Source organism: Rhopilema esculentum, chromosome 20 (assembly GCF_057945365.1).
Source record: "Rhopilema esculentum isolate cy_ngs chromosome 20, ASM5794536v1, whole genome shotgun sequence".
NCBI classification, from domain to species: Eukaryota; Metazoa; Cnidaria; class Scyphozoa; order Rhizostomeae; family Rhizostomatidae; genus Rhopilema; species Rhopilema esculentum.
In genome coordinates this window covers 7,819,319-7,846,009 of record NC_142834.1, presented here as the reverse complement: position 1 = coordinate 7,846,009, position 26,691 = coordinate 7,819,319, and the positions used below count along the sequence as shown (strand labels likewise).

The 26,691-nt window shown below is 36.8% G+C and overlaps 4 protein-coding genes across 6 annotated transcripts in view; 2 read left to right on the top strand and 2 right to left on the bottom strand.

Moving 5' to 3' along the window:
* LOC135687448 (protein FAM227B) overlaps window positions 1-20,846 on the top strand; it is a 33,733-nt gene extending 12,887 nt beyond the window's left edge. For both annotated transcript variants that reach the window (XM_065204005.2, XM_065204004.2), the window contains exons 16-17: window positions 13,418-13,493; window positions 20,625-20,846. In XM_065204005.2, the coding sequence (XP_065060077.2) occupies window positions 13,418-13,493; window positions 20,625-20,732 (184 nt within the window). In that variant the 3' untranslated portion in view covers window positions 20,733-20,846. The remainder of the gene's footprint in view (window positions 1-13,417; window positions 13,494-20,624) is intronic.
* On the top strand, window positions 20-10,121 carry LOC135687452 (transmembrane protein 45B). Its single transcript, XM_089114620.1, has one exon. The coding sequence runs from the start codon at window positions 6,016-6,018 to the stop codon at window positions 6,988-6,990; it is 975 nt and encodes a 324-aa protein (XP_088970746.1). The 5' UTR covers window positions 20-6,015; the 3' UTR covers window positions 6,991-10,121.
* LOC135687472 (potassium channel subfamily K member 3) lies at window positions 14,262-19,414 on the bottom strand. Its single transcript, XM_089114621.1, has 2 exons — window positions 18,884-19,414; window positions 14,262-15,632 (listed from the first exon to the last, which is right to left on the bottom strand). The coding sequence occupies exons 1-2, from the start codon at window positions 19,212-19,214 to the stop codon at window positions 15,028-15,030; spliced, it is 936 nt and encodes a 311-aa protein (XP_088970747.1). The 5' UTR covers window positions 19,215-19,414; the 3' UTR covers window positions 14,262-15,027.
* An 802-nt stretch (window positions 20,847-21,648) lies between the features above and the next one.
* On the bottom strand, window positions 21,649-25,669 carry LOC135687708 (potassium channel subfamily K member 2). 2 transcript variants are annotated; one of them, XM_065204348.2, is made up of 2 exons: window positions 24,919-25,663; window positions 21,649-24,154 (listed from the first exon to the last, which is right to left on the bottom strand). In XM_065204348.2, the coding sequence occupies exons 1-2, from the start codon at window positions 25,250-25,252 to the stop codon at window positions 23,676-23,678; spliced, it is 813 nt and encodes a 270-aa protein (XP_065060420.2). In that variant the 5' UTR covers window positions 25,253-25,663; the 3' UTR covers window positions 21,649-23,675. The 2 variants fall into 2 exon arrangements, with proteins under 2 accessions (XP_065060420.2, XP_088970748.1); XM_089114622.1 differs by having other exon boundaries at window positions 22,262-24,067; window positions 24,919-25,669.
* Between the last annotated feature and the right edge of the window lie 1,022 nt (window positions 25,670-26,691).

Here is a 26,691-nt window from a genome sequence, read left to right as displayed (position 1 = left end):
GTTGCATTTTATTTTGTGTTGATTTATTTCTACAAAGAAAGTCTAAAGCACTCTCTGGTGAAAATCGAAGAATCTATTCAAGAGTTTTTTAAAAAGAACGTAAGTTTTCGCATTAATAACTTACAATAAAAAGTGCGTCTGATAACGCAAAACGAGTCCCGTGGTGATTTCTTTTTTTTATTTTAAAAAACCCGAAATGCATTTATCTTTTGAAGCTATTGATTCTAGTCTTGCTCCAGTTATATTTCTAATCCTGGTAACAAATGTCTGATATATATAATCCCATTTACAAAATGCTAGGGAGAGATACGAGCTGTTTCTGTTCTTGGGGCACACGAGGAATTTTGTTTTTGACACGTTTCCTTTTGTTTACACTGCCAGGCATGTTTAAGTTTACCAAAACAATTTCGATGATACGGCTTTGTTTGGAAAATTTCGAAAAACGTTTTTCTTGATTTCGTAAGTCAAGATGGAAGAGGTAGTAACTGGATACTCTGTTTAGTTTGGTTATTTACAGTACTGTTTTTAAAGGCGAGGGCGCGGTTAACTGCAAAAATTTCATAAAGCTCTTAAGCTGAATTCACACAAGACACGTCATTATGCATCGCGTCACATTTCGTAATTTTGTGTTGAGTTAAAATCGCATTGAAGTATTCTCTTTAATGGGCGTCATCATGCGTATATTTTTTATACTGCTCTGCTTGTTTTGGCCTTGCAAAGTTTGTTGCTGCTATTTGTTTGGCAGCTTTGAAGTAATTTGTATTGAAAACCATTGAGTCTGTAGGGTTTAAACGATCAAAGTTCTCTTTAGAGCTAATGAACATATATAAATACTATAGTCTTATCCTTTCCATATAATATGTTATCCTAAAGTTAGTTGCAGTGAAGTTTGCCTTCTCAAACATTAAAACATTAAAGCAAACAGGTTTTCTTACTCTTTTACTGATCACTTTTTGTCAATATTATCATACTTTTTGCAAGAAATCCTAAAGTTAGTTGCAGTGAAGTTTGCCTTCTCAAACATTAAAACATTAAAACAAACAAGTTTTTTCTACTCTTTTACTGATCACTTTTTGTCAATATTATCATACTTTTTGCAAGAAATCCTAAAGTTAGTTGCAGTGAAGTTTGCCTTCTCAAACATTAAAACATTAAAGCAAACAGGTTTTTTCTACTCTTTTACTGATCACTTTTTGTCAATATTATCATACTTTTTGCAAGAAATTCAAATTATTTCTAGATGGAGACTTAATGTTTTGCATTTGCGCTTAAATTTGCCTCGTGATGTCATAAAATGGAAGCCAAACGACTAAGCGAAATTTGCTGATATCTCCTAGCGTCCGGCGCATTGAGTAAAAAAGACTCATAAAATCATAGGACAGTGCTTGTTTAATCATGATGAATATTAATGCTAACAAGCAGCTATACTTATTTTTAGTTTTTTAATCGAAATCCAGTGTCTTATATGATATATGAAGGTAATTCAAAAAGTCATTTAATGACGGGAACTGGGTTCATTATTGTGAAATCTTTATGATAAATTTAGAAGAAACATTCATTGGATAAACGTGCTCCAAATAACGAGACGGCAAATGTGTGTTTCTGCCAAGCTGCTGAGTCAAAACAAAGCAACAGTAAAAAACATTGCGATTTTTCGAACCTAATGCTAGCTATCAATCTTAAGCTGAATTGACACTAGACTCATTTTTGACGCTACTCATATTAGGTTGGCTTTTTTTGACGCGATTGCACAATTAATGTAATCAAATCCTACAAGATTGGTAGAAAATGTCCTCAAAACGTGGCAGTGATTCAATATTAGCGTTTTGTGATAAGACATTAATACACGGTAGTATTTTATATTTATTGTGATTCTCGTCTAAAATTTTATTTTTAAAACTTTTTGTGAAACTTTGTTGGATATCTAATAGAAGGAATCATTGCAGAGCTCAACAGATTTATTTTGTCAATACTTTGCTTTAGATCGGAAAATTTATCTGAGAATAAAAGGGTTTCTTGGTTTTGAGAATATGCTTTTTCAGGTAGATGTTAGCACGGGTTTTCTCATGTTCCAATCAGCTGCCTAATTTTTCGGCGTTTCAAGCTTTTTCTTGTTAAGATTCGTTCCGATAAGAGTCTTGTAAAATTGATAGGACGCACGAGTTTGTCGAATGTGGACCAATAAATTGTAAATTGTCGAATTCAAAGTTATGCGATCTGTTGCTTTTAACCGACTTGAGTTATTTTGCGAAAGGTTGGGCATGGGCTTTCGAGGTACAACGTGTTTATGTGCGGCAGTGCGCTCTCACAGACGCGCGACCAAAGCGAATCAATCTTTGTCGAAAGACATAACTGAAATGGCTAACTCTTTCAAATACTAAACGCCTGGTGTTCATGGCGTCATCCTGTGTCATCCACCTGCTTTTCCTCTAAACTTTAACATATGCTTCTGTTTCATAATTAAGGGTAGTTGGATTAAACAATCTGGGATAAATAGATTTGAAAAGTTTCGTGGAAGCTTTGTCTATTCTTTTAGCTTTTTATCTGTTTTGTCATTTATAGACAGTTTTAAAGAGAAATACCAGGCCTCTGGTATGGTATTTTGGTTCATTGATTTCATTTAAAGAAAGACAAAAATTTTCAGAGATATTTTGAAATTGTTTTGGTCGATCTTTACCTACGGGCTGCTAGCTATTTGCCATCCGGCATCTGCCTTCGAGACAAATTTAGACTGGATATCTTGTGTAGTAGTATGCGATGTTAGCCTTAAATATCTAGTAAGCTCTTCCGACAAAACAATCTGATAAAATTTCCTTCTATTTTGACTATCTCAAATCTTGATGTGCGTACGTTTTAGCCTATGTTGCCTCCAGCCTGAAACGCTGGGTCATCCAGTTCTTCTTCTTATCCCAGGTCGTGTTTTCCAACTTTTGACCCCAAAGCTTTGTAATGCAGCATTACATGAGTCCCCTCCCTTTTCTATTTAGCACAATTTGACAATGTGGATTTTAAGCTAAAGAAGCCATATATTTTTTTAGGTATTATTCATTATAGCCCTGTGATTAGGGCATGGACTGCAGAGCCAAAGGTCTGGAATAAGAGTCTCTAAATGCCCAAACTTTTACTTAGAGTGAGGATAATCGCCGCTTTCTTGTCATTCCAGCATAGAAATCACGAGGTGCGGAACATCGAGAAGTAGGGCCATGAAACTGCACGTTAAATATAGCTTCTCAGTGTACTAAAAACTATCTTCGGGAGCTAGGTATATTTTAATGCAAAAAATTTATACTCTAAAGAAAATATCTACAATTTGACATGCCTTGAACTCAAAGTTTTTCACGGTATTCCGCGATTATCACGTGTTGAGAGTACTGAAGTTGTGAGAAATATTTGGTACTCTCTTCTCTTTCTTTTCCAAGAACTGACTTGTTTCTTACTTTTATTCTGTTTTAAAGGTCCATTAAAGCGACATTTAATGGTTCCAGCGGTGACGTCATACTGTTCCCACGTTTCAGTTCATTTCGGTTTAGTTTTTTCTAAAGAGTAAACAATAAAGGTCAAATGTTATAAATTATTTATTTTTGCAGAAATGTGTTCTGTACAACAAAGAAAAGCAAAGACCTGTCCACCTTGAGTTCTAGATAAGATTAGATAACATAGTTCAATTTTTGCAATAAAGGAAGATGAAAAATACAGCTAGATGATAAAGTTTAAATGAGAGTCAAATTCATCCAATCCAATTTGAAGTGTACATTCCTTGTCCAAAACAGGCCTTTGAAAGATTTTTACTGTGAAAATGCTCAAGGCTGTTCTCTTAAATAAATGAGACTGTTTCTGGTGTATCAGCTTCGTTATATTGATTACTATTTGCAAATTGAATCTGACGAAATTCCAGGGAAAGTCTGACGCTATAGTCATCGCTTACTTGTAGAGTAAACAGTATAAGACCTAGCACGGACTTTTGTGGAACACCCCTTAATGGTAGGTTTGGAATCTTTCCTGCAAAGTTACTGAAAGCTGTCAGTCCGGGAAAATGTAGCATTCACAGACTTAGCAAAGTAATAATTGTAGAACGTTTTGTGTAGATTATTGCAATGTATCTTAAGGATCATAATATCCTGTCTAATGATACCTCAAGCATTGCTCTTCTGATTGGGGCGAAACCTACCCGCTACTGTTATAAGGACTTATTCTCTTTATGTAACCAAACCTACCACTCAACTTATTTGCTTTACTTGCCCCTTTATGCCAATAGATGCTAGCGTCACTGTTTTTTAATTTTCCTGTTTTGTTGAACTATTAGTGATCCTGATTTTGACCAAAGTTGTCTTTTGAAAATATTTCTATGTTGGTCGGGTCGGTTCCTTGTTGATTTTAACAAGAGAAATGCTGTTGGTTGTAATAGATTTTTGCAGGATTTTAAGTGCTATTGAGTTGCGTCTGTGGGGGTTTTTAGACAAATTTTCTTCTATTCAATCAGGCAAGCTGAACACTGCAAATCAGTGTGTTTGTGCGGTTTTGTTTGGATCAATAAGTCCTGGCTTTGTTTGGATCAACAAGTCCCGTGACAGTCGACGCTTATATTCAGTCTTTCAAAAATTCGCGTTCACAACCTGCAGCGATGTTTTGAAGCAGGCAGTTTAATTAAATTTCTAATTCTAAATGTGCTCTTTTATTTCATAGACCATTTCTGATTGGCAATGTGGTCGAAATCCAATTTATGCTATGATTATGCACTGCATAATCAACTTATTGTGTTTGTTATGCAGTGTTCTGTCTATGGATATTGTAATGGTGACGAAATTTTGTTTCACAAAAAGCAGTGGTTGTTAATAGAAAACTTTGTTTTATGAAAACGCGTTTTACTCTTGCAACGAGGAATCATCAGCCTATTCAATCGATAAGATTATTTAATTGCGAAAACGTTGAAGAAAATAATCAATTTTCTTCTTCATTTCCTTTCTAAAAATATTTTTTTACATATTGTTTTGATGTATATAGGAAATATAGCACAAAGCTGCTCTTGATCACTGAAATATTAAAACAATTGCACGATTTAAGTTCTTTGTATACATGGAATTATTCACCGCTACTCCTTTCCTTACTAAATCTGCCTTCACCAAGAAAGAATTCGCTGAACATGCAAAGAAATCTTGAATCCTTTAACACAGATTGAAAGCAAGAGCAACTATACAAACTAATAACAAGAACGTTTGCTCGTAATTGTGAATTATTTCTCCTTCATTTTTAGCTTTAGTTGGCCATGCAGTTCTCCTCCCCCTCCCCTCCCCCACCACAACCTTAAATCATTCGCAACATCGAAAATCCATCATTAGCGAGGTAAAAGGAAACTTTTTATTGAAGTTTAGACAGCCCTTTTCAAATCTTTGATGACGGCTGGTTCCATGCTTTTCGTTTCCTCTACTTTATCTTTTCTGTAAACATGACAGGTATCAGAATAGTTTGATTTTCTGTGACCAAGAAAGCTCAGGTTTACGGGTTGCCAAGATCTAACCTTTCACGTCGTTGGTTTCTTTGTTAAGCCTTATTTAAGCCTTGCTAAAGTACTTTTTGAAGATGAGAACTGGAAGGGCAGTCAGCCAAGCAAGAATTGACAATGCAACATGTTTACATAACAAAGAACCTTACAATTGATAAGTATGGCTGTCACATTTTTCGTGGTTTGTATACGTAGTTTCCAGTATATGTTAGCGATGGACTGGAAAGATTGAAGAATCATCCCTGAGGCCTTGTTGCATGACAATATAAAGGACAGTCTGTACTAGGATGGTTAATTGCTACTAGCTTGATGATAATGAATTTGCAGAATTGTATTCTGATAGTTTCGATGTAAATAGCAGGTATCTTCAATCAGACCACCGCAAGGTCATATTCACTTTACAATCAAAGACAGCTGCCGGGCAGTAGGCTCCTGACGCATCATATAATACACCAGTAGGGAAGCTGTTGATTAGTTTAGCACGAGGTGCAAAGCTGCTCGTTCGCTCTTGCTGCATGCTTTTTGAGGCGAAACGTTGGCATAAAGCTACTGAAATGCTCAGCGAGTATCCAGCAAATCTAGACGAAACTCTATTTGGTCATGTGACCGGACACTTAGTTCCTGGTACCATATTTATTCTCATCGGATTTTGGTGGATGTACAATGTCGTCTTTGACATCAGAATTGCACAGTCTGTACGACTAGATGAAGCCAGACCGTATGTCTCGAAGGTTTGGTATGGCGTTCGGCGAGTAAGCAGCAGCCGTATTGTGCTTTGCAGACACTTGCTGGAACCATTGATCAAGGTTGTTATGGGCTTAGTTGGAGTTTTCATGGAACTGACTGGGGCGCATTGGACGCTGTTTGACACGAAAGGCGATTTTGAAGCTGAGAGTATAAATAACTTTTCTCACGCAACAATGTTCCTTTTCTTCAGTCTGTCGGGCGCTGTGGATGTGCTGCAAGAAGCTCGAATATTGAATAAGAAAATGTTTTCCAAACTAGGCCATATTGCAATTGCATTTGCGTTTTTCATCGAGGGGGTGTTGTTTTGTTTTCATCTGGATGGTAGAAGTGCACTAGATTCACATTCTCACAGTATAATTTACTCGTTGTGTTTCGCAACTAGCGCTGTATTTGTCTTGGAATCAGTATGGCTGGGTTCTGGAATGCTTGGGCTCGCTCGTTGCTTTCTGGTCATTTTGCAAGGAACATGGTTTTATCAGATCACGTTTATGCTCTATGGACCGAGGCGTTGGTCAGAGAAGTCAGCCTCTGCTGCCATGTTCGTACCAATAGCATTTGCTTGGCACTGCTTTATGATTTTAATTGTTATCATAGCTGCTCTAATCTTGGCAGATAAATGCATCAAGGCATCAAGATACTGTTCTACAGATTGTGAGACATTGTCAATGGAACATTTGCTCGACAAGGAAGAGGAAGAGAATTCTACATTAGCCAGCGGTGTAAATGCTGTAATTAATTTTTAGGATATTACTAGATTTCAATCGTTCCATATACCTCCCTTTCCATTTTTGTTAGAAATCGTCGACTTATGCAAGTCTTAGGACCTTTAAGTAGAAAAGGGTAGACCCACAGTCTTAGGATCTAAATGTCTTCATATGAATTTGTTCTTTCAACGGTGTAAGTGAATGAAGTAGCGAGCACGTCAGCCCAATTTTATGCCGATGTTGCTGCCTGACTGGAAGGCAGCTTCTTATTCTAATAGGTATTATTTTACAAGGTATGAGCAGGCGATAGCATATCACAATGGTTAACTTCCCATTATATATAGGGGCGGTATCAGCATCGCTATATACATCATGACAAGTGTCAGAATGGCATCTTCAACATATAGAAAGAAAAGTTTTGTTTAAAACGCATGCTATGAACAATATGGCTTTTATTGCCATTCAATAAACAATCACAGAATATTCTAGCTGTGTTGTGCACTTACTTGCAGCAAATTCAAAACAACTCCCCGTAAAAGTTTCTTAATTATTTAACACCAGTCCGGCTTTCGTAAACCACAATTCTATCTTTGAATCAGAAATACAGTTGCCAATTACGATCAAATACTCAATACGCATAACTACACCTTGTTTATAGCAAAAATACATTTGCAGCTATAGCTTTTGTTTTTCAGATATGTTTTCATCTATTTAGTCAATTTTCCTGTTTTCGCTTTTAAATTTTGAGCAATGTCTACGTTAGATGTTCTGAACACGAAAAAACCTTTAAATCTTCCTTGAAAAGATATTAATAAGAATGTAAAAGTATATGGTAGGTATATAAAAAGGTGCTTTGGTAAAGTTTATTCTCTTATATTTCACCAATATATTTTTATTCCGTATGAATAGTTAAACTGTTAATCGCAGATTTAGGGTGTGTATGCAAAATCGTTAGGCAAAGTTTGTAAACGCGAAAAAGAACATGAAATTGGTACAAGTGATATGCTGTGCCAATTACACAGAATGATTTGAACAGGACTGCAATACCAAAGACAGATTGTTCCTACCATGCTCTTTATGGAAAGATTCTAGCACTGGTACAAACATACAATATGACGTTTATCGCAACACCAAACAAGTTCTCAAATCCATCCAAAGTGAACACGAGAACCGCATTGAAAACGTTCTTACATCTCAAGGATTTATTATCTCGTGCATCTTAAAATTTGCTTCTAAGGGAACTAACCAACTTTGGTCTAGTGTCCAGCAAAAGTTACCGAAAAACATTTACAACTTTACCATCAAATACCTAAACAACACTCTTGTCACTAGGAAAAACCTCTGCAAATGGTCAATTACTCAGTCATCTGCCTGCTCTTTCTGTCTCCAATCAGAATCATTACAGCACATAGTCTCTAGCTGCAAGAATTATCTTGGACATGGTAGGTATACCTAGAGACATGATTCTGTACTTCTATATTTGGCTAAAACCCTCTCAACACCTAGAAACAGCTCACTTTACGCCGACCTGCCTTCATTTCTATCACCTTCTTTAATCACAGGCGACTCCTGTCGACCAGATCTTGTCTTCGTAACTGAAGATCGAATCCTTAACATGCTAGAGCTTACTGTTGGGTTCGAAAGCAACATCGACGAAAACAGTACTCGAAAAGCTAGGAAATATAGCGATCTTATCAAGGAACTGAGCCCTGCCTATAAACGTGTTACCTTTGTTAGCCTTTCTATGAGTGTCCTTGGCATTCTAGGAATCACATCTACCTCTCTCTCCAACATGCTACATCAACTCAATTTTGACTCAAATCAAACTAAATCCATCTTGATGAAACTCATGAACATTGCTATCCGCTGCACCGTCTATATCTTCTGTCGTCGTAACAAACCATGGCTAAGCCCCGAACTGATTGACTTCTAAATATTGTAATGCAGATAAGCCAATTATATGATGCCTGTAAAAGCGAGTCGTATAATTGTAAATTTAAAATGTATTCAATGAAAATGAGATGTTTAAAAAAATTATTATTATTATTGTTAGTTATCACTTCTCGGTTGTAGATGATATTTTTTGGAAATGGTTTATAAGTAATACTTTGCTCAATATAGTTTATGTTGTCAAAATTATCTGAACATTCGATAAAATGAAAATTTAGGAGAAAAGTCCATATATTTTTTTAATTTTAGAGGTTTCGATCACTTAATGAAGGTTGCTGTTTCTGGGAGTTGCTAATAAAAAGCTAGTGGTCTGGACAATTCTGTTTGGAAATATTGTATAAGTTTAACGAAACGTGACATTTTCTCGAAATATTTCATCATTATTAGAAGTTTAATACGCAAGTGTTCACTTAGGCTCCCTGGAGTCTGGAGTTCTGTGTTAGAATGAGACATGACTTTGATAATGCTAGCGGTTGCAACATTTATTTCTCTCTTTTTTAAATAATTTCTACCCCAGGCAAAGTATTGTTGTTTCTTCACTTTGCACATGTAGCCGCATAGCTTCGACTCTCGTTTCTCCGGTTTCCATTTCTGATTACATCATATCAAAGTTATCATACTCACAAATAACTTTACAAACCCAGAAATCGATTGCAACATCAAGCCATGCGTAATCTTCATATGTGGTTTCTTGGAAGCGCTTATCTTATCGAAAAGCTGCGGTAAACTTATTTCGACGAAAATTTTAACGTCTGTACAAATATTTCTTTTATAAATGATTAATTAAGCATATGCTCTCTTCCAAGAACGTGTTTAATTTTGGTCAGAAAACCAAACAAAATGAAAATTGCCTTACTTTTTCAGATAAATTTTGTCTGTACAGATTTTCTTTCTGCTAATAGGTGTAATTTAAAATGTCTGCTTGTCAAATTTTGATGAATTAGATTTATAATACTTTGTTCAACACTTATATATGTCCAGATAATTGTGTTAGAATAGAGGTTTTTGGTGGTGTCTTTTCAATATAGAAAATACGCGATTAGCTGATTATTAAGTGGTGTACTTTGTGATGTTCTAAGTTGATCAGCGGTTTTTAAGACTGTATCTTTGGCAAAGAAGCTCAATATGGCTTTCTGTCTGATTTGTTCGTAGCTAAGGGTCAACGCTGCCCTCTAAAATATGTTGCCATCCCCCTCTGCCAACCCCCTCTGCCACCCCCCTCTGCCAACCCCCTCTGCCACCCCCCTCTACCACCCCCCTTCACCACCCCCCTCTACCACCCCCCTCTACCACCCCCCTCTACCACCCCCCTCTACCACCCCCTCTGTCACCCCCTCTGCCACCCCCCCTCTACCATCCCTCTCTGCCACCCCCAGGTAACGGCACGTGTTTTCGTGGTGCAGCTGCCTTTCCTTAGCAGAATCTTCTTCTCAAGAAAGGCCATGAGCTCAAGATTTCAATAAACACTTTTTACATTGATAATAATAATTCAATGGCTAGAGAGTCATAACAAATAGGAAAGAGAAAGAAAAGTCTGAAATATCAATAACGAAAGAAATGATGAAGCATTAAAGGAAAAAATGATTCCAGAGTTAAGAAGGAAGGTAAGGCGTGGGAAATGAGAATAGTAAAGGAAATGCCAGAAAAGTAGTCAGAGCGAGAACAAAATACAGAATAGGCTACTGAAAAGATACTTTGATGCACGTGCCTTGTATGATAAATGAACTATATTAATTGTTAGAGTCATGAATTAACTCAGAAAATGGCCCCCGAAAGGTATTATACCGGCTGTCTTTGAAAAACGAAACATTATAAAGGTCAGTGAAAATAGGAATCGCTGTTTGAAAAACTACGCTGTGCCCTTTTTCCCGAGGAATTTTGAAAAAATAAGTTTGCATTTTATTAAGAAAAGGATTAGCAGAGAAAATGTTTTTCAACCCAAGCTGTAAAATAATTGGCATTTATTGCAGAAATGATTAAGAAGAAAATATAGTGAAAAAATATGATTTTCAGGAGTATACATTTCTTCTTGATATCAACAGGGCAGAAAAAAATGAAAATATGTTTGACAATGAGGAACACGATGACGAAAAAATGAAATAGAAGCTGTGTTTAGGTTTTTTTAAAAAAAGCTCAACATTCAAGGGCTGACTTGCAACAAGCCATCCAATTAGAAGTGTGATGCTGTGAAAGATAGAGGAATTTGATAAATTTTGAAGAGAAAATGAAAACGAAGCTTCAATGCAGAGAGCTTGAATACGTAAGGTAAAGATTTGAATCTATGTTAGCTTTGGAACGATGTAGAGCCTGAAGATGATGATGGTGATAATTATAAAATGAAGAAGAAAAAACGGAAAGCGTAGGGGAAGAATAGCAAAGAAAGTACATACAACATAGAAGACAAAAGTGCATAAGAAGTTGGAAAAGGTTTCTTTTAGAAGATCTGAATTTGTAATGCCTTGCAAGCTATGTTGTCTAGCTTGTGATGAAGATAAAGAAATGTACGCGCTATTCCATAACAAAACCTTCTTCAGAAAGTAGATATTTTATAGCAATGCCCTAAAGCTTTCGTACTTTCCCCGCACAATTCAAGCGTGGAATATGTTACCACAATCAGTGACTGCCTCAAAAACAATCAATTCTTTTAAAAACGCAATTTAGTATAACTAAATAAAACAGAAAAGCTTAATGTAAAAAAGGCAAAATAAGTTTAATAAAAAATTTTTTAAAAAAATCGTAGAAAAACCAGTAACAGATAAATAGGTACAGTTGCAGTGCAGTTTGATTTCATAGTAAAAATTCATAGGGTAAAATATCAACATTGGATAAATACTATCTTAGTCATGGAACTGCTGCTCTGTTGCTTAACTTACTTATTTGTTATTATTTTTTGTTAACTTTTTGTGTGTTTTTGTTTGTTTGTTTTTGATTTTCTTTACATCGTCAGAGCCTTCAGTATTGAAGTAGTTGATTAAATTCGTAGAAGATAGAAGTAGAAACAATGCTATGTTTCAGGTGAAGAGGATGAAGAAGTATATGAACTATTTGTTGGCAAGACCTAATGTCGAAAGTGAAGATTTGGTAGCAATGCCCTACAAGAAATTCTGTATAGTTAGTGACAAAGATGAAGAAGTGTATGAACTATTCTTTAACAAGACCTACTGTAGAAAGTGAAGATTTGATAGCAATGCCCTACAAGTAATGCTGTGTAGTTAGTGAAGAAGATGAAGAAGTATATGTACTGTTTGTTGACAAGAACTTTACTCTAGCAAGTGAAGATTTGAAATCATTGCCCTACAAACAAATCTGTATGTTTAGTGAGTTCGATGAAGTACTTTTGTTAACTAGATCTACTGTAGAAAGTGAAGATATGATAGCAATGCCCTTCAAGCAATACTGTATAGTTTATTGAAGAAGATGAAGAAGTAGTTGACTTGACCTAATGTAAAAAGTGAAGATTTGATAGAAATGTTCGGCTTTTGATTATGATTACGGTTGTGTTATTTTAAAAAGGGCTGTGCTCACGAAGAGACTCTTTTATTTAGGTCTTCATGGTTTTTTTTTATTTTTATGAATCAAAACCTAAAAAGAGAAACAACTTACTTTATTTGCACCATGCAGTGGGGAAGGACATATAGTCATCTGGTCCCGACTGCAGATGGTGCTTACAATTCAACAGAATTACAATAGTCAATAATAAGTTTGTCTCACATTAGATGTCGGAATCGATCATAAAGATAAGTTCTGAGCTGTCATTAGACAGTCCGGAATGCCCAAAAATGGTTTGTTTTCATGGTTTTGTTTTGTCCTTAATTTTTTAGGGCATATCAATGGTGCAAACAGTCTGTCAATGCGTACGTTTCACTATTTTCGCATCGCAACTGTTAGATTTTGGTTCCGAATCTACTGGGATCCATCTTCTTGTTATATGGAAGCACTTTATCGGGCAATCTTTCGTACATTAACGGTACATTGCACCATTAAACGATTCACATAACAGTAGGTTTTGATACAAAGATAATTGAGAAAGTGAAGAAGCTGCAACGAATCAGCTAAGAAGAGGAGAAATAACAACATGCTTTGTAGTATTTTATCATTATTTATTGAATAAGACGGTGAAGAAAGGTACTTGAATCGTCAGCCATCTGGGGCCTATCTGGAAACAAATTTTCCTTCTTCTGAGATGATTAGCTTACCTCAATCCTTAGAAACGGCAACTTAAAACCGACTCGTTCGATTGACTCGTTCGTTTCATTTACTCTGATGAAGCCCTGTATGCCGGGTGCCGGGACGAAATATTAGTATATTCCTTAAATTTAATTTATTTTGAAAATTTTATCTCGTGACATTGGATTCTCGTTGTCGTATTGCTTTGTCCCTGAACATCTAACTTAAAACCGTTCTGTTCTATACACCCCATAGCGTGTACAGCTCTGCCTAAACGGTATCAAGCACTTAATGAGAGACAGGTAAACAGTAATTTTCATAACTTTAGATGTTAAATATCTTCTACTAGGGTCGATAATTTGCAAAGTGAAAAAGAGGCCTCTATAACAACAGAACCAGGAAGTGACGAAGAGGAAAATGCTTTGGTGAGTCTTCTGCATCCAATAATTCTTTATAATTTTCATGTTACGTTTATTCTATTTTTGATGAGCTGGCCTCTGAAACTTTGCATGTTTGATATTTATTCACGGCCAGCTACTTCTGTTAGACAAATATAGAAATATAACATAACAGTATACCATTTCCGAATCAAGAACTTAGATAGGCCGAGCGTTGCTAAAAGACTTTTAGATTTCGGATGCCATCAACGAGGTACATCTCTCAAATCACTACCTGTCGAAGCCTGGTTCATTGTTTCTCTCCAAAGGCAACTGTAGTCACAGGTGCATGGAATGCTCTCTAAAGACCAGCTATACCGCTAAGCCAACATGGAATTGTCTCTCTACAATTGGATTAAAGAATCTTGCTATCTTGCTTTCTTAGGAAATATTGGCATGTTGCTGAAAGCTCCGATTGTAATCTGACATTCGTAAAACAGATAGTAAATTATGTTTTATTTTTGCTAATGATTCTGTAAGTTGAAAACCTGTATTTCACTACACTGGGAGTTAAGGTATGGGAACTTTCAGTGTAGAAAAGGCTTGGAACGGAAGTGGTAGATCGATCACAGTTTAAGAGAATTCTCATCTCTATCGACTGGTTTCTGCCCACGCGCTCAGAATTGCTCTGGTTTTATTTTGAGTGCTGGATATGATCCGATGTACCTTCAGCACTCTTCTAATGCAAGTTAAATGACTCCCGAAGGATGTCAGGTTATCGATAGAAAGAGAAAGGTACTGACAGGACAATGGAAGTTGTTTGAATTAGTCAATATATTAACCCATTAGTCAATATAGAAACAATAAATAAATTTGTAAAACAAATCCAATTAGTTAAATATGTTTAGATGAAGTATTTATTTTTGTTAGTCATCTTATTTTTATACGAATGTTGTGGCGCCATGATCTTGGTGAAGGGTGAATCGATGCAACGCCGGATTTTCCCATGTTGGTTGGTCTTTCGATAAATGATAGTTAAAGCTCTCAACCGAGTAAATTTTTCTCAAGACGCTCACACTAAAGGCCATATTGTTACGATTGAAAAATATCATATTGTTCCGATGGAAAGCAAAATCTCTAAAATGGCGACTGTAAAACTTTGTTTCGGACTACAGGAACCCGCGGGCCAACCAATGCAATCGATTCGAAAAACCATCAGGACAGGTGCAAAGTTTTACTCACGACTAAATTAATTTTTGTTGAGTAGATGAATTGCTCAAATGATATAAAAAGGCGTTTTTAAAGCATGAGAGCTGAGGCAATTGTCTGTACGAGGAATATGTTTCTATGAAACCGAATGGCCTAGCCACCAAGTTCCCAAGGCGTATAGCATGTGCCCAGAGTGATTACAGCATTATGCCATTTAGTGCGTCTCATTTGAAACGACATTTCTATTCGTTTGATTGTTAAAAATTATGTACAGCTCGTGCTGCCTCTATTGATTTCATAGTGTCTCTGATTGTGTCGCCTTTGCTCTTTTTTCCCCCTCTCTGCTTTTTTGCCCCCTGGTCTGATTTCTATTTCAAAAAGTTATACCGTTATTCTGAAACCCAGTGCTTCTCTCGACTTTTTTCATTTCTAGGGGTGGCTCTTCCACTGAATTTTCGTTTTTTTCTGTTCCCAACCCAAAACAGGAACACTTATTTTTGACAGCAGTCTTGCCTCTCTCTTCCAACAACTCTGAAATCGTACTGAAGAAACAGCCCAGATCACTCATTAGAATCAAAGTCACAAGTATGACTGCCACCATCATCCCAGATGTCACTTGGTTATTGCCATTAAAACTCAGTACGTAGTCACCAAATCCAATGGTACTTGCGGTTATGAACCAGAAATACATTGCGATGAAAAACGACCAGTCTTCTTCTTGATAAACAGCTGCAGAAGCTATCATAAGCTCTATCATGAGAAAAACTAGCGTCATAACCAACACCTTTGCGTGTTTATAACGTATGCTATGAGTTTTAAGCAATTTCGTCTCAATTAGCTGCAGAATTCTGTCGCACAGCTCTTTTTTCAACTCTCCAGCTGCTGCCATGGCATAGAGAAATAGCGGGATCCCAAAAATGGCGTAGAATATTGTCATAATGCGTGTAGAATCGCATGTTGGCACAATCACACCATAACCTACAAGTAAAAAAAGAATTTAATCGTCATTAAGTGACGTAATTGTGCTTATTCTATGCCAATACTTTGCATATCCTTTGCCAGAATACTGTCATTACTATAGCTGTAACTACTTCATGTACAGTTGACGTCTGCTATCTCGAACTCGAAAGGAAAACGGAAATTTGTTCGAGATAGCGAATGCTTGAGATTAAGGATGTCCTATTAAATCCAAAATTTCTAGGTTATAGATTATCTACAAAGCACTGAATAATATATCTCTGTTTAGACCATCAAAAAATTCCACTATTAAAAAAATATGAGTTTAAGGGTCGGTTCTACAATATCTTCGACCTTAGCTGAGATAGTGAATTCTTGTGGTAGCCAGCAGTGGAGATATCAACTATACACTCAAAACTGAGACACTATTCGGAACATGCGCCAATTTGTAGTGACAAGAACATTCGCGCAGAGAGTATCATTTTAAGTATCTATCTTCTCGGGTGGAAAAAACAGTATCATATTTTCTAGCAAATCAACACTTCTTTTACAATTTTGAGCAAAATCTTTGATCAAATATCAAGATCTGCATTTTGTTTTATCTATAGAGGTTCTATTGGAACCTTTGTTTACAGTGACAATGCCAATGTCTCCTAGCTCCATTTTTATTTTGCGTTTCATTTTCGTATTCTGTGGCTGTGTTTTCATCCCTTGGCTGCGCTATCGAAACAACAAACTACTTGAAATGCCGATTGAAAATGCAAACCGCATAGAACCTTTAAACGAAGCCGCAAACCTATAATAGCCCCCCGTCGCCAAAATGTTCGCCACTGTTCGGTGACTACGTTCCCTTAGTATATAAAAAAGAATTAATAATCCGTTGCTGAATTCTATGCAGCAAACCGCAAACTTTGCTTTTATCTTATTTGAATTCAAAATTCTTCAAGTGGATATTGCAATGTGGGACCCTGCTGCTAAATCGCTGTATTAAAAAGGTTTTCAAAATTCAATAGCCGTGGATAGTCATAGTTTGATAAAAGAGTCATCAAATCTTGCCCAGTTTAAAACTCGGATAAAAAAATGGAAAGGAGAAGAATATTGTTGCAAACTTTGTAGATGCTACGTAGCTCAGGTTGGATTCCTTAACTAGAAAATAAAGAAAATAGTCGTCTTGGTTTGAAAATATTAAAACATCTTTTAACTATAAACGCATTGTTAAATTTAAAAAGGTTTTTTTATTCTTCAATTTCACTTTTTTCATTATTTAACTAATTGTTTTATATATGACATTATTAATTATTATTAATTCTCAAATGCTTTTTATTCTAAATTTTTGTTAAGTAGGCCTAAATAAGCTTGTATATAAATTGTACATAGATAGCTATATCATACCCGCCAACTGTAAATAAATTGATTATGTTATTATTAGTAGGCTTTTTGGTTTGATCTTTAAAGATATTTGATCTTTAATCTCTATCATAACAGGAGACTCTTTCCGTCCTGATCGACTTCTAGCCATTTCTGACAACCGCCTTACTGTAGGATACGAGACGAATTTTGATGCAATGCTTTGATGCAATGCTTTGATGCAATGCTTTGATGCAATGCTTTGATGCAATGCTTTGATGCAATGCTTTGATGCAATGCCATACGCAGCATCGATATTTATTTCTTCTAATTCTAAACCTTTAGCCTGGTTCTCATGTATCGCAACCAATCATTAGATATCAGCGAGAGTCTTCTTAGTTTTATGATCTCGAAACTATATGATATAACCATCTGTACCATCTTCTGCTGTAGCAATAAATCTTGAAAGAATCATAGACTTCTTGAATTCTAGGGTTTTTGCTACAGACAGCTTTTGAAACACAAAAGGACAGTCAATTTTTTTCCTTTTTTCTTCCTTCGTTTTGTGTTTGTAATAGTTGTTCTCGTAAACCGAGGCTAGTCAATTGCACATTACCATTGCATTTGTGAGATGTGTAATTGTAACTTAAGTTGAATCGAAAAAGAAAAGTTTCTATCGTTATTGAACTTCAAAGGGAAGGAGAAAGTTTGGTTATCCATTAGGCCGCCTGTAGGAGATGATATTATGGTCAACTTGCAAAAAATGCAGTGCTCGAATTTGACACTCGTTTCCAATAGTGACAAGCATGTTCATCTTGTATTTTAGTGGCATCATATTTCGGGTTTAGCATGTTGGTGCAAGTAAACAAGAAAACCGCAACCTCACAATATTCCAACAGTACTGCACAGGGAGGCATGCTTAGCATGTATTTCTTCGCAATACCAAAGAGCACCGATTACTAAGAGAAATGATGTCGAAGTCATAAATGCAGCGAATTCATAATGCAGCGAATTCATAATCGCAGCCAATTCACGATGCAGCGAATCGACTTGTTAATTCAATTAAGGTACAAGTGATAAGCTGATTGGATTGACTCAAAAGTCGTAGGCTTGATAAGATTTTATTGAGGCCTCAGATGCAGGGTGGACTTTATCAGGGTCGTTGCTACGGGGGCGTGAGGGTGTGACACTTATTTCGGTTATTAAAACGAGCAGTTTTTTGCTATCTAGAAGCGCTTAGTCGTCAAATTTCCACGCCCTTTGGCAAATAAAGGATGTCTCACCCAATTTTTCGGCAAAAAATTTCGGTTATTCAAAAGAGGAGTTTTTTACCATCTAGTGGTGCTTGGTTGGCAAATTTCCATACTTTTGGCAAGCAAGGTATGTCTCACCAATTTTGTCGGCAAATCAGAACTGGACCACCCCCTTGCTTCGAAAAATTGGGTTTACGATAAGTGTAGTGGGCCAGCAATAAAAATTAATGCACGCTTCAAAACATTTGTTAAATCTCCTCCTAGATCTTTGCAAAAATTGAAATATTTTCTTGAAGGTGTGCATTAACAGTCTATTTACATTCAATGGCGTATAAAACCCTTATTCTAGCGAAGTAAAGAGTTTCCCTCTTAATTTTTAGGTCCCTGTTTCCATGGACAGACTCTTACCATAAAATGACAAAAATGCTTTTTTCAGGTTGCGATAATTTCTAAAATAGCCAAACTGTTTTATGGTTTTGATTTTACAAAGAAAAGCGCTTGTTATAAAAGCAGCTAGCCCCACAACAGTTCCTAAGGCTGAGTTCATTTGTTAAGAAAGAAACAATCCCCTTTCCGTTGTACCCAATGCGCGTCTCTAAGGCATGTTACGCATCACTTACTGCGGTTTGCCAAGCAGGTAATTCAATATTAGTAGTTGGTACGGCCACTTACCAATGGTGCTTACGATTGTAAATGCAAAGTGGCCACCCGTTGACATATCCCATTTGTTTGGTTTTGTTTTTGATGACAACTTTAGTATCGCACTTGTAAAGTTTTCAAATATGCTCACGTTCACTGGCACGTTCAGTTGTGCTGAAAGTTGTTGTCTCAAAAGTTCCTTCTTCGACGCGATTTGCATCATTTCCGCTTCTATTCGCTCTCTCTCGTCCTCAAGGCTTTTGTTTTCTATGGCAACGAATATTGCTCCGCCAGCTAAAATGTAAAGCAAAACAACGGCATACCGCAGTCCCAGTGAACGTGTTGCTGAAAGTAGCTTCCCCATTATGGATATTCGCGGATGAGTGCTGCGATACCTTATCGAAAAGTCAGCTATCCTTCCGCATTGCTAAAACATCAGTGTGTAACAGCTGGTTTTGAATTTCAGATCTCCTCTGTAACCAGGCTTGTTCCTAACTATTCCGTTTCCCAATGCGATCTTGCTTAATATTTATCCATGCTCTCAATAGCAACGCAGACTCTCCCTCTTTGATATGTTCCTCGTAGTTATTTATGTCTACAAGTATAATATTCGGCACTCTGCCGATGCCTCAACCAGCGGCCGTCATTTTAGGATACAAAGTATAGAGGAAAGGTAAACCTCGCTAAGCAATGAAACTTCCGATTATTTTTATCTCCTTTGTCTTTACGAGGCTGTGTTACAAACATAAATTTAGGCTGGGGCTGAAATAAGAGGCATCTAAGCATCAAGATAGGTGAAAACACTTTTTGAAAACTTTTCCTTACTGTGCATATTAAATTTCTTTACATATTAAATTTTTCTTGTTCTGTATGAACCCCAATGACGATCTCAAAAGCCCCCATTCCCCTACGGGAAAACGCCTCTGCTAGGACTACATTGGCAATTTCAAAGGTCCAATGTCCATTGCTAGGCCCGAGATTTCAAAGCCTGTGCACCCTGTACTGCCCTAGTAGTTGAGTCTGATTATTGCTACCAATGGCGGCGCCAGCCACTAAGCTCTGGGGGGACAAACCAAAAAAATTTAAGCCACGCCCTTTTAACTACCAGAAAACGCTCTTTTACCAACAGGGAACGCCAATTTTGATCCGAAGTGAACGCCTTTGACTAACTTTTGTTTGAAAATTGGCAGTTTGAAAATCATATGATTACATCACAAAAGGTACGGTGTCAAAATATTACCCCTCCCCCAACATTTCCTTATCGAATTTGGACGAAATATAAAACCGATTCTGCTGAGAACTGGGGGGGGGACGTGTCCCCCTGTGGCGCCGCTACTGATTGCCACTAGGTCTGGTTAATACATATTTTCATTTTCCAGCTATTAGTGACACTTCAAATATTATGCCTAAATTTTTAAAGCCAAAACTTAAACATTTTCAATACTTAATTCATTTCCATTTCACGTTTGGTTGTTAAATGTATGATTTCTATGTAAATAAGCGACGTGTTATAATGCGGCGCTTATTGGTTGGCGGCTGTCATTTGCGGTGGGCTCTTATTTGCCGTCACAAGGGCTATTTGGCCGATCTTTTTCAGCTCCACGGCCGCCTGGAGTTTGATAGAAGCTTTTGTGTGTATCTAGCGGATACTGAATGGATTTATCTTTTCGTGTCAAATAGGATTTTAATTATTGGCAGGTACCATGACTATTTTTCTATTGAATTTTCACTCATCTGATATCAATTCATTCAAATGTTGATTCTTTCGTTCTAGTTGCAAACGAATACAACAGTGGAAGCACCTGCGTTGCTCGATACCGAGGATTCTGATTGGTTGGAAGAGGACACCTGGCGCGAAGAACCAATGCCATCATTGCCATGAAAAACAGTTTCAAAAAGCTAAGGATACAGTTTCAATCAAAAGTTTGATCAACCTAATCTAACCTTGTTCGTATAATATATTCGTATGTGCATTATCGTGCAATCTGATTGAAGATACCAACGTGTTTTAACTAGTGGGTACTCATGCTGACTTTGTATTTTCGGGACGTTTTCGATTTTCCTTTAACATTCAGATTCATAAATGCCTAGCAATACCAATAAAGATTAGACGATCCAAGTTAAGCCGATTTCAGACCTTCCCCATTGTGAACAAATAGATTGTTTCTAGCGTATTGGAATTCTTATCATAAGTTTGGAGTGATCCAGCTTTCAGCCATTGTTTTTCCACAAAACATTGCTGCCACACCCAGTGTTATTTTGGCAACCATTGGTTACAAGCAAGCCGAACAAACCAGTACGATCCTTCCTCCTTCGAGTGTGTTGAAAATCAGCATCTCGACATAAACTCTGCTTTTTTCAACTAAAGAATTTACTATACTTCTCCTGAAATACACCTATTGCCTTTTCGCAAAGTAGGAAATGTTTTGTGTATCGCTTCTATTTGCTTGGATAGTTTTCTGTGGCCATGCAGCTTTTTTCTGAAGAGAAAATGCAGAAAAATGGGTTAAGCCCGCAGTCCACTGGGAGAAGGACGCTCAGTCTTATTTTCTGCAGATTGGAAATGAAATTGCTGAGGAAGCAATTTTTATTACTTTACATTTTTTTGCAGCATCTGCATCTTTAAAGACAACTAACAGCATTCAGTGAAATCTATTGATGATTCAAAGTCATTTTAGTAATCAGTTGAGGCCTCTATCTACAGTTACCGTGAAAACATAAACCCTTCAGTAGGACACAAACGATTCAGCGACTAAATTTTCTCTTCCTTCCACTAAAATCAGGGAAACTTCGTCAACGTAAAGCCACAGTGTCTAGAAACAGCATTGAAATGGTTTGCTTCACTTGAAATCAAGCAAAAAATCTTTTATTCAATCTGATCCAGTATTTGATTCAAATCCAGCATTCAATCTAAACCATTTTGAATTCGTTTAGTGAAGTCCTTTCTGTGAGTTTCGTGAATTCATGGTCTTTTTACTGTTTTTTACTTGTTTTACATCGTTCATTTACTTCTACCTTACTTTATATAATATCATTTGTACAAACAAACTAATCAAAATCACTACGATAAATAACTACACGAATGAATGAATAAATAATTAAATGTACACAAATAAAAACTTTTACAGTGTTATACTTAAAGAAATGTATAGAAGGTAAGATTTGAGACACATACTGCATTTTAAGTTTGGGCTATTCCACTTTTTATCATACATTTAAAGGTATTCAAATTTTTACCGGATTTTATTTCAATTGACAGCCAATTCTCAACTTGGGGTCCCAGTTACTTCAGGTTATTAGAACCAAAGGTTACTTGGTTTGGTCTATAATGTGGTAAATAATTTGGATTTCGTAATGAATAGGTAAAGTTTCTAATTTTGAAAACGTTTTGCATGAAAGACGAATTTAGATGTCTCAAAAGTTTAGATAGAAAGAACTCTCATAACATGAATTGTACGCTTTTCTGATTTCGCAATAAAGTCACTGTAAGAGGTGAATCGATCATTGTGTAAAAATCTAAGAGTCTTTTCAATTTTTGCAAATATTAAGCTGATAAAAAGTACCAAACGAGAGAAAAATATTCAAAATTTGAGTACACAAAGCTTTGGACAAGAATCTTCCTTTCTTTTAAAGCAATTAATTTTCTTAGTCTTTTCAAGACATTGAGTTGTGATGGCGCTTTTCTTCAGAGTTCAGAAATATGAGGTTTACATACTTTATCAGTTTACCTTGGATATTAAAATCTTGTCCATTCATAGATCCTCTCTAATAATTAGTTTATGGAATTTTTCTTGATTGGCTATCATTTGATTTTTTTAGCCAATTTAAAGCAACACCAGCTTCTTCCACTAGAATCTTAATCAAATTTGATAAAGCCATGGAAAATAAGCCAGAGTATTATAATTGGCACAATTATGTAATTTTGCTTGTTTTTTAAACAAAATCAGATCGTTATGTAAACATCGAATAAAATAAGACCCAAAACAAAGCCTTGAGGTACTCCCGATGAAATGGTTTTATATACAAGGTTCTTGTGCTGGAGCAGATACAATGTTCTTGTGCTGGAGCAGGGTTGCCAATACCGTAAGTCCTCGATTAAGCCCCCACCTTCGGACAAGCCGCCCCCGAATAAGTCCCCACCATAAAGCAATTTTTGCGCAATAGGCCCCCACTCTCGATTAAAGGTATAACCTCGACAGCAATCGGTATTTATCCCAATACATCTGGATTTTTTAGCATACTGACCAGCCTCAATAAAGGAAGAAAATTTGCCCTTGCAATATTTTTGGTTGCTGCTAACTAAGCCCCCCTCTTCGAATGAGCCCCACCTTCGAATTAGCTCCTACTCGAATTAGCCCCTACCCCATAATATTTTTTCAAAATAAGCCCCGGGACGTACGGTTACTCCATTTAAAAAGATCATATTTACAGACCGACAGAAAGAAAGCCGTTTGTTTGCTTTCATATAGCTTGGTATTGTTTAGATGTTTCAATTTGTTATGTAAACATATACATAACAAATTCTGCATAGCAGGTTGGTTTACATGTTCTTAGAAATCCAATTTATCCAACATGAAATGATGCTGTTGCTGTTGTATGGTCCAGGCTAGAGCCATTGGTGGAATCTTTTACTTGCGTCTATGCAAACAATGGCTTGGGAGCAAAAAGAGACGAGAACAAGAACACGAATCAATGTCGGCAGCCTATGCTACCCCGTATTTTTAGCCCTTACTCGCTTGCTCTCGTAAACACTATGGTGTCTTTGTAAACATCTCTGCGTTCTTTATTAGTCAACCCAGGTAACGTTGTAGTCGTTATGTGCACATTACTCTTTTGAATCAGTGATCGCGCTAGGTTTGTTTGATATCTCGGTCAGCGTGCTAAAGATCGTTGCCAGGCCACTCTGCATCACCAATGTGAAGAAGAGAAAGAACATAAATGTTGCTGGAAAGCTTTTATAAGAAGGAACGTAATCTCCGAAGCCAATGCTGCTAGTGCTGATAAACCAGAAGTAAAAACAGTCGTAAATGCTCCAACCTTGAGTTTCTCGGGCAGCTCCAGTGGCTATAAGCATTTCAACACTGAAAAAGAAAATTGTTATTCCAATAATCTTCACTTTTTTTCTACGAATTGTCGTGCGCTTCAGCAACCGCCTCTCAACTAACATAAGCAGTTTCTCTATGTGGAACCGCTTCATATCTCCAGCTGCCGAAAGTGCTAGAAGGTAGAGCGGTATCGTTATTACGCCATACAATATGCATAAAGCTTTGCCGAGGTTTGTTTTTGGAGCAATATCTCCGTAACCTAAAATCAAATAGAAACAGCTAATAAGATTCTCATAAAGAAATTTCCACTACAAGACGCAGTTGTTTTGGATGAATTTAAAAGTGCAATTTTTGCACGACCTGGGATTTAAGACTGCATCATTTGCAGAATTCAACTAGTTTAACAGTTAGTTGAAATTTTAGGATTAATATTTGAAACGTAGGCTACATCGAGAAAGCAGAGATGATTTAGATAATTTTCCAACTTTGCATTTGTACAAAATACATTTTCGTAATTAAGTGGGAAAGGATGGAACAAACGTCTACACGATGAATTTCAGTTACAATAGATTAAAGAGAGAAGAAATTAAGTATTTACTTTGAAGTTATCGAATAAGGTGCTACTTGGTAGATTCCTTTCCCGTTTTATCAAGATGCCTTTCTTCATCTTTCAACGATAAGGTAAAATGGCTGAAATTTGAATAGTAACATGGGATGGTTGAAGAATCTTTCGATCAAGCCAATATTACAGAAATGATGACATATAAAAAGCACGTTGGCGTTTAGAAGTTTGCCACACACATGCCTTATGATGAGATTTAAATAAAATTTATTTCACTCAATTTGGTACTTCTGAAAGGTGTCTTTGTTCTTGGTTGTCCTATTTTTTACTTATGCCCATCAATTTTCTTTGGTAACACCACGAACGGATAACATCAAGTTAGCACTCTTGCAAGTAGATCATTTAGAAGGCCCGTTTGTTGAAATATGGTGACGTCATTGCCTTCCTATGAAAGAACTTACCTATGGTACTCATAATTGTGAATGCAAAATGCACGCCTTGCTGCCACGTCCACAGTCGTTTTTTTCCCACTGTTGCCTGTTCATTAGTAATCCTCTTTGTGATATTATGGAACAACTGCAGATCAATAGTCATATTCAGTGATTCTGAAAGGGTCTGATGCAACTTTTCCAACTCAATGTTCAAGTTCATTTTTGCAATATATTGTGTTGCTGGATCCCGCTCAACCTTGTGCCATTCTACTTCTCTGAAAATCGCAGCACCGCACGCCAAACAAATTAACACTCCTAAATATCTGTAGCAAAATGTCAAATGTATCTTTTTCGCAAACCCCATGTTTTAACTTCGTCCGTTTTCGCTCTTCGTGTTTTCTTCCGGAACTGAACAATCGAATATCATTCTTTGTGGTCACTGAGGACTTCGCAGAACAAACAAGGTTTTTATGTTCGATGCAAAGCTCTAGTTCTTAGAACCTCTCGGGTTCTTGTGTCTGCTGTATCTTCTAGCGTACTTCTTTCGTGTTCTTTTTTCCATAATCTGATTAAATGTCTGAGATGCAGGCACCTGTCAAGCAGACTGTTTTCAGGGGGACCTCCATAATCCACTTTCAGCGAATGACTAAAAAGTTACATAATGACCCTTCATAATCACGTTATATGTTATGCAATTTGAGGTAATTTATGAATACAGTGCTGTTTTAAAACAAGCTGGATGATCCATGCAAGCGTCAAGTCAGAACTTGGGGCACGACTTTTAGTAGGAGACTTGTCATTGTCCCCACCAAAGGGTTCAAAAAGGGCACTGTGCCAGGGAAAATTCAGCCTAAAGGTTCAAACTACTACCCCTAAGAGGGCACTTTAAGAAACTTTGAGGGGACTTAGTGCCCTCATGCTTCAGGTCTTAACGTCTCTGCATAAAATCATTATTCTTTTCTGAATGTTTCAGAACAAAGGCAAACATTTTTCTGGATTTTGCCACCTGCACCTTGTTATTCTTTTCCTATGAGTGGTATGTGGTACTCTATTTTGAATAATTACTCAGCTTGTGACTTTGGTTCTCAAGGTATCTTAAATGTTTCTTGAAGAATAAGAAGTGCTGCAGAGTTGCTTTTTCAGGAACATAGCAACTTGACATGAGATGTAAACGTGACATATGAAAATGAAGGAAAGAAATTTTTCCGTCCCATCTACAAAAGAATCGCTTTTTAGCGTTTTCAAGATTGAGCGTGATTAGGAGCACCTCTAAATATCTTAGGGGTCAGGTTTTTATAAACTGTTTCTTATGAAAAAAATGAGAGGAAATTCTCAAGAAATTTGAAGAAATTTACTCCTGAAGTCCCTCCCTAATTGCGTCCAAAGATGAAACGTCAAGGTGAACAATATGTATTCGGAAATAAGGAATTGCATATTTTCGACTCTGGATTCGGAAATTGTCGCGTTTCCAAGCGGGTTTCGGGAATGTGGTAAGAGGCAACAGCAGCTTGGAATACTCATACCAAAAGAAAAACTCATATCCCTAATTTCATATCAAATTGAATACTGTTTTTTAAATGGTTGATTTTGCATCTTCATCAGGTTCCACCAGCGGCCGTTGTAGGGACTGCGGGGCCTTTGTTCTTCACAATCTTCATCTTTTTTGTAGCTGTGGGGTAGCCTGTGTTCCAGACCCCTAGCGCCAAGCCTGGGGTCGTGGCCCCCTTGGACAACCATAAAACCGCTAATGGGTCTCTCCAGGCACATTCTTATTCCCTCTGGATTCTACACAACATAACTTTC